General features: G+C 40.5%; 1 protein-coding gene across 1 annotated transcript; it reads right to left on the minus strand.

Moving 5' to 3' along the window:
- Nucleotides 1-206: 206 nt before the first annotated feature.
- On the minus strand, nt 207-3622 carry LOC107563092 (tripartite motif-containing protein 16-like). Its single transcript, XM_016247876.1, has 6 exons — nt 3026-3622; nt 2134-2229; nt 1856-2053; nt 1139-1298; nt 951-998; nt 207-724 (listed from the first exon to the last, which is right to left on the minus strand). The coding sequence occupies exons 1-6, from the start codon at nt 3596-3598 to the stop codon at nt 207-209; spliced, it is 1593 nt and encodes a 530-aa protein (XP_016103362.1). The 5' UTR covers nt 3599-3622.
- Between the last annotated feature and the right edge of the window lie 4593 nt (nt 3623-8215).

Raw genomic sequence — 8215 nt, forward strand, 5'->3', positions numbered from 1 at the left:
GTGTTAGATGCATTTTGGGGGAAGGGTCCATAGACCCTCATAGTTGGTTTGTTGATTGAGGGGTGTTACAGAGGTATTTGTTAAATATAACAAAAAAAAATTGTGTGTCTGATTGGTCCAGACGCTACAAAGATCTCACTGTTACGGATTCATCATGCAGCTCAAAGCATTATGGGTAGAATCTCTTGTCATTCTATTCTGGTTCATCAACACAGTTTCACTGATGATTCAGACCAGACACTAAACCCAGGATAGAGCGGCTGAGTGAATGTGGTCTGGACTGTGTGGATGAGGCTCATTGTGTCAGAGACGCTGTAGAAGGACAGAGTTCCTGCACTGTGATCCACAAACACTCCTATTCTACTGCTGATGGACTTCACAGAGAGAGCAGTCTGTATGTTATTGTGTATGAATGAGTAACTGGAGGGAGTGCAGAACAAACTCCAGGACTGATCATTAGATCCAAACCAACACTCATTACCCCGTCCCTTCCTGCTGATGCTCTTATATGACACTGATATACGCACACATCCACTCCACTCGATCTCCCAGTAACAGCGTCCACACACACTCTCTCTACACAACACCTGAGCAAAACCATCAAATCTGTCTGGATGATCAGGATACGACTGAACTGTGAGAGTGTTAGTAATCACTCTGTTGCTCTCAGACAGATGGAGGCGTTTATATGCTGTGTTCAGATCCAGAGAGAGCTGACGGGAATCTGATGGAGAAAAAACACATCAAAATCAGGAATTATGAATCTGTTTGATCTTTTCATGCAGCTGAACTCTTCATGTTCAGTGTATCATCAGTGTCTCAGTACAGATGAGCAGATATCTGCGCAAATCATCATTTACATCATCAGTTATAAAACTCTTCTTTCAGCTTCTACAGGAAGAACATGAACACACTCAGTGAGTTTTCTGCTGGTTTTCTTACTGACTTACATTGTAGGAAGTGGTTCCTGCTTCTGGGAACAATGTTGGTGAGTGTTTCTGTGGAAATCAACAGACATGAACAGTGTGATTCTCATGATCCTGTATCTATTCCTAACACTTTTCTAATATGATGTTCTCCATGATATGAGCTGATGATGGACTGGTTTCTGAGAGCAGATGAATCTGCAGGACTTTACCTCTGTCTGAGATCTTCTTGAGCTCCTCTTTGCAGAAATCCTCCAGTTTGTCTCTCAGCTGATGAACAGATTCTCTCAGAGCATCAGAAGAGACGAGAGAAATTAAGGGATCGTCATTTACGTCTGTAGATTCAGGAGGTGCTGAGAGAGACTGGAAACTCTACAGAAAACAGAAATCAAAACTCATCAGCTCCACACTTCACCCAATAACCTGCAGGAACATCAGATGTGATTTCACTGATCTTTAGTAACTCAATCAAGCACTTTCACAGCATCATTCTTATATTCATTATATCACATTAGAGCTACAGATTCCAGTGTTTGCCACTTACATTCTATGTGACCTTTCTAGGAAATACACTGAACAAAATTATAAACAACACTTTTGTTTTTGCCCCCATTTTTCATGAGCTGAACTCAACTTTTTCTATGTACACAAAAGGCCTATTTCTCTCAAATATTCACAAATCTGTCTAAATCTGTGTTAGTGAGCACTTCTCCTTTGCCCGAGATAATCCATCCACCTCACAGGTGTGGCATATCAAGATGCTGATTAGACAGCATGATTATTGCACAGGTGTGCCTTAGGCTGGACACAATAAAAGCATGGCTCATCTGCATGCTCGTCGTCCTCATCGGGGTATCAGGATCTCATCAGGATCTTGAGCAGGATCTGCTCAAGTCCACTATGATCCTGTTCTTCTAGATCTCTGTTACCTGCAGGAACTGGATGTGATCCTGTGTGTGCTCCAGCTGCTCAAGCTCAGCGTCTCTCCTCCTCAGATCATTGATCTCCTGCTCCAGTCGCTCCAGTCGTCCTTCAGCTCGACTCACTGCAGTCTTCTCCTGATCTCTGATCAGCCGTATCAGCTCAGAGATCCTCTCACTGTCCTCCACTGCTGTCTGTGCAGAGCGCTGTTAGGACACACAGTGATTCAGGCTTCAGTGAGTCTGAACTGAGACGGAGACAGACTTCTCTTCTTCTCCAGACTCACCTCATGAGACTCCACAGCCTCTCTCAGCTGCTGAAGATCTTTCTCTCTCTGCTGGATTCTCTGCTGGAGCGTCTTCTGCGTCTCCTTCAGCTGCTTCTGCAGGACAAACGGATGATAGTGAATGTCACAGAAAACTACTGGTACTAAATCATAATGTGAACAGATGAATCCAGGAAACATGGAGCTGATAACTAATGACTGTAGCTTCACACTGACAGTGTTTCTGTGTTCTGCGTAATTAAGCTGCGGCTCTAGACAGAAAATAAATGAACAAAGTGAAGCTATAAATAACTGAAATAACTGAAATCATCTGTATTCAGTCAGATTTACTGAACAGAAAGTCACTGCATTTATACTGTATTTTGACTGATGGAAGTACATATTTGATCAAAGAGCGGGTTAATAGTTCACTCCTGTCACAACGCTGTGTTGTTAGTACACATGAACACTATGATGACGGTTACAGGCAGCCTTTAATAAATCCACAGGCAAGATATATAAACAGAGAGAACTGCTACAACACATCTAAACATGGAAGAGACCCGACAGTTATGACGGGAAACAAACAAACCAAACTCAAACGAGGCTAATAAACCATACACACCTGAACTAAATGACAAAATCAATTTACTAACCATGATAATGAAAATGGTGCAGACTGAAAACAAACTGTGAATGTGTGACAACTCCATTATTTTATGTTGCTTAATCAAATCCTATTTTATGAAAGATTGCGTTGATGAAGGTTTACAGTGCATTTTCAGCAAACTCTTCTTGCAGCTGCTGTTCATTTCTGCTGTCGTGTGCAGTGTGAATGCTGTAAGCTGTTCATATGATTGCTAATATAAACATGAGTGTCAGCAATATTTCATCAGTGTCTAGTGTTAAATACCTGTTTCTCTGTCCTCTGTGCTGCAGCTGATACAGTGTCGTGGTTTTTATGTTCATCCATCGTACACAGCACACATATACATTTCTGATCAGTGCGACAGAAAACCTCAAGGAGCTTCTCATGTTTCTGGCAGATCATCTCCTGCAGTCGTCCAGTGGGATCAGTCAGATTGTGTCTCTTTCCTTTAAACAAACTCTCATGTTGTTCGAGGTGATTCTGACAGTAAGAGTTCAGACACACCAGACAGGACTTGACGGCTCTGTATGTTCTTCCAGTACAGACGTCACACTGCACATCTCCAGCTCCAGCTAAACAGTCAGCAGAGAGTTTGGTCTTCTTCAGTTTCTCCACCACTTCAGCCAGCATGGTGTTTCTAGCTAAAGCAGGTCTTGGACTGAAGGTCTGTCTGCACTGAGGGCAGCTGTAGACTCTCTTCTGATCCTCCTGATCCCAGCAGTCTGTAATACAGATCTTACAGTAACTGTGTCCACAGGGAATGGCCACTGGATCCTTCAGGAGATCCTGACACACTGCACACAAGAACTCATTCTGAGAAATTCTGGCTTCTGCCATTTTATTGCATGAATACAGAGACACAAACACACAACAACTCGACTACACTTCAGTTTCTCTTTCCTTAAAATCATGTGATTCCTGATTCCTGATTCTGTGTTTGAGTGACGTGTGTAAAACAGTCGTGTCTGTGGGTCTGTAAAGCAGGTTCCTCAGTTCTGCTCCTGCTGAGTTTAGTTTCGACACATCTGGCTGTTATTAACGTAAACACAAAGACCTTGACTAGTTGAATCAGGTGTGTTTAATTAGAGATCAAACTAAACTCTGTAGGAAATTGGCTCTCCTGGAGGAGGAATGGGGAACCCTGATGATAAAATGTCTACTAGAAGTCAGTCTCAGACCAACACTCAGAGAATTCAAGAGAAGCAGGACAACAGCCTTAACCTCCTTGGCAGTCAAAGTCTCGTCCCTGGAGTCCGCCTCCTTTTTGGTAGCTGGATAACCTCTTCTAGGAGCCGCTGCCAGAACCATTCAAGTCAATTCACCTTTATATATATATAGCGCTTTATACAATACTGATTGTGTCAAAGCAGCTTTACAGTGTCAAACAGGGAAATAGTTTGTCAACAATGCAAGACGACAATAACAGAGTCATTTTTCAAGTCAGTTCATTGATGATTCAGTGATGTCATCATCCAGTTCAGCTCTTGTCCAATAGTGTCTGTGCAATCAACTAAGCAAGCCAAAGGCGACAGCGGCAAGGAACCAAAACGCCATCAGTGACAGAAATGGAGAAAAAGCCTTGGGAGAAACCAGGCTCCGTCGGGGGCCCAGTTCTCCTCTGGCCAGACGAAACCAGCGTGGCGGGGTTTAATTCCAGGCTGCAGCACAGGTCAGATTGAGCAGAGGACTCGTCTGGTTCCTATAGTCTTGTGCCGATGGTGGTCGAGGTGACGAGGTCTTCACAAAGGATCTGGCTCTGGGGCGCATCTAATTGGCATGGTCTCTGCTGACATTCAGGGCTGTAGAGGTCATCTCTAGGTGCTGATCCACCATTTGATCTGGATATGGACTGGATCCGTATGTTTGTTTCTAACACAGTTGGATCTCTAAACTGCCCCAGTAGTAAGGCAAGGCAAGTTTATTTATATAGCACATTTCATACACAATGGTAATTCAAAGTGCTTTACATAAAAGAAAAGAAAATAATAATAAAAAAAACAATCACAACAATAAAACAAGGAATTTTAAAACTTTGAAAATGTTTTAAAAATTGATTTAAGAGGTTTAAAATGAATTTAAAACAGTTAAGAATAGAATATGATAATACATAAAATATAGTGCAATCAGTTCGGACATTGCACAGTGCTCATTCAATAAATGCACAGCTAAACAGTTTTGAGTCTGCATTTAAATTTAACTAATGTTTTAGCACATCTGATCTCTTCTGGAAGCTGATTCCAACTGCGGGTGGCATAATAATTAAAAGCGGACTCCCCTTGTTTTGTGTGAACCCTTGGTATTTCTAACTGACTCGGCAAGGCAAGTTTATTTATATAGCACATTTCATACACAATGGTAATTCAAAGTGCTTTACATAAAAGAAAAGAAAATAATAATAAAAAAAACAATCACAACAATAAAACAAGGAATTTTAAAACTTTGAAAATGTTTTAAAAATTGATTTAAGAGGTTTAAAATGAATTTAAAACAGTTAAGAATAGAATATGATAATACATAAAATATAGTGCAATCAGTTCGGACATTGCACAGTGCTCATTCAATAAATGCACAGCTAAACAGTTTTGAGTCTGCATTTAAATTTAACTAATGTTTTAGCACATCTGATCTCTTCTGGAAGCTGATTCCAACTGCGGGTGGCATAATAATTAAAAGCGGACTCCCCTTGTTTTGTGTGAACCCTTGGTATTTCTAACTGACTCGGTCCTAATGATCTGAGTGGTCTGTTAGGTTTATAATCAGTGAATATCTGCTATGTATTTAGGTCCTAGGCAATTGAGAGATTTATAAATTAGTAAATGTACTTCCAATCAATCCTAAATGTAACTGGAAGCCAGTGTAAGGACCTGAGGACTGGTGTGATATGCTCAGATTTTCTGGTTCTGGTCAGAATCCTGGCAGCAGCGTTCTGGATGAGCTGCAGCTGTCTAATGGTCTTCTTGGGAACGCCGATGAGGAGACCATTACCTAAGAGCCTTGTGGGACTCCGCATGTCATGGACGTCCACTTAGACTTATGCTCTCCTATACTCACATAATAACCTCTCCCTTCTAAGTATGACCTGAACCATTTGATTATCATCCCAGAAAGCCCAACCCAGTTTTCCAGTCTCTCTAGAAGTATGTTATGATCGACCGTGTCAAATGCAGCACTGAGATCTAGTAGTACCAGCACTGATATTTTGCCAGATTCAGAATTTAAGCGAATATCATTTATTATCTTAATGAGCGCTGTCTCCGTGCTGTGATGCGGTCGGAAACCAGACTGAAAATTGTCCAGGTCTCCATTTGAGTTTAAGTATTTGTTCAGCTGATTAAAGACTACCTTTTCAATTATCTTTCCTATAAAAGGAAGATTTGATATTGGTCTATAGTTGCTCAATATGGTGTTATCAAGATTTCTCTTTTTCAGAAGGGGTTTAACAACTGCAGTTTTCAGGGAGTTTGGAAAAGTCCCAGAAAGAAGTGAGGCGTTCACCACTTCTAAGAGATCTGCTTCCAAACAGTTAAGCACCCTTTTGAGAAAAAATATGTGGGAAGTGTGTCAAGATAGCAGGTTGACGATTTAAGGTGCTGTACTATTTCTTCCAAAATTTTGCTATCAATTTCTTAGTATGCAGCTGTCAAAATATTTTTCAACAATTACTAAATGATAAAACAGGATATTTTGTTATATTTTGACATTTTAAAAATCAAAAACATGCAAATAAATATATACAATGTTAAAATAATAATTCATACACTGAAATGATCAAAGAACTGTAATACTCACCATCAAATCAAACTAGACAAATAATTTTTATCTAGTACAGTCTGTATATTTACCTCTAATTAATTAAATTTTATAGGCTCAATGAGAAAAGTAGTCGCAAATAACAGTAGCCCCTTTCACACTGCGTGTTGATTAAATTGATAAAATTGCCAGAGTGCCTTCTGTGTGAACGCAAACACATTCCGGGATTGATCCCTGGATGGGGACCTAATAACATTGCCGGAGTCAGTCCTGGAATGTGGCCTGTGTGAACAAAAGGCAGGACCAATCCTGGAAAGGTTGTGTGGAAGTGATAACGTAGTTATCGTTTGACTATTTGAGTAGGTGATTTAAATGCAGAGATCAACAAATGGACAGCACCTGAGTTAAATATATGAGTGTCACAGCAAAGGGTCTGAATACTTAGGACCATGTGATATTTCAGTTTTTCTTTTTTAATAAATCTGCAAAAATGTCAACAATTCTGTGTTTTTCTGTCAATATGGGGTGCTGTGTGTACATTAATGAGGGGAAAAAATGAACTTAAATGATTTTAGCAAATGGCTGCAATATAACAAAGAGTGAAAAATTTAAGGGGGTCTGAATACTTTCCGAACCCACTGTACATTCTTGCATACTGGTTAGTATTTTCAGTCACCTTGTGCAGAATATCATCATCAATGAAACATGAGAGTGCATCACATTCAGTCAGAAGCAGTTTTGCCTTGCTGCAAGGCCCTTCTTTGGTGTGAAGAATATTACATCCTCTTGTCCTGCTTAAAGGAGGGTCAGCTGATAATCAAACAAGTCCATTTTTGCTTGTGTAGGGCTCTGTCTCATCTGTGGGAACTTGGACGGGTTCGTTTTGAGCTGCTTCTCCATTATCTTCGCTGTCATCTTCAGAGCTAATTTCACCTGTAGTGTCTGGCTCATATTCAGGATCCGATACTTTCAAAACTAGCGTTTTCTTCATCTTCAGAATCAATTTGTTCCCTCACAGTTTCGTCATCCGATCCACCATCGAGCGAGGCTAATATCTGATTATGTACTTGTTCAGCTGTAAATCACTGAGCCATGACAACTTATGTCTGAGGTTAATTTGATTGATGCCTCATATCATTGTTTGTCAGACGTCTAGTGGAATAAAGGTGAATCAGTCATTGCCAAAAGTTTTGGCAGTGAGATAAATTGTGTTTTGCAAAGTTTGCTGCTTCAGTGTTTGTAGAATATTTTTCCACATGTTTCTATGGTATACTGAAAAACAATGATAAGCATATCATAAGTTTTAAAGGCTTTTATTGGCAAAAAATATAATGAGTCAATATTTACAGTGTTTACCCTTGTTCTTCATAACCTCTGCAATTCGCTCTGGCATGCTGGATATTAGCTTCTGGGCCAAATCCTGACTGATGGCGATCCATTCTTACTTTATTAGTTCTCGGGAGTTGATTACAATTTGTGGGCTTCTGCTTGTACACTCACCTTTTGAGTACTGACCACAGGTTCTCTATGGGATTGAGATCCGGGGAGTTGCCTGGCCACGGATCCAAAATCTCAATGTAATGAGCCACTTCTTTATCACTCTTGCTTTGTGACATGGTGCTCCATCATGCTGGAAAATGCACGGATCATCACCAAATTGCTCATGGATCGTTGGAAGAAGTCGCTCTTGCAGGACGTTTTGAT

Source organism: Sinocyclocheilus grahami, unplaced genomic scaffold (assembly GCF_001515645.1).
Source record: "Sinocyclocheilus grahami isolate Dianchi unplaced genomic scaffold, SAMN03320097.WGS_v1.1 scaffold857.1, whole genome shotgun sequence".
Lineage (NCBI taxonomy): Eukaryota > Metazoa > Chordata > Actinopteri > Cypriniformes > Cyprinidae > Sinocyclocheilus > Sinocyclocheilus grahami.

Bases quoted from the DNA above. Each gene is read 5' to 3' on its own strand.
- LOC107563092 (XM_016247876.1), bottom strand. From the start codon at position 3,598: ATGGCAGAAGCCAGAATTTCTCAGAATGAGTTCTTGTGTGCAGTGTGT. The intron at 2,054-2,133 runs GTGAGTCTGGAG...GTGTCCTAACAG, and splicing joins AGGCTGTGGAGTCTCATGAG to CGCTCTGCACAGACAGCAGT. The intron at 999-1,138 runs GTAAAGTCCTGC...TGATTTCCACAG, and splicing joins CAAGAAGATCTCAGACAGAG to AAACACTCACCAACATTGTT.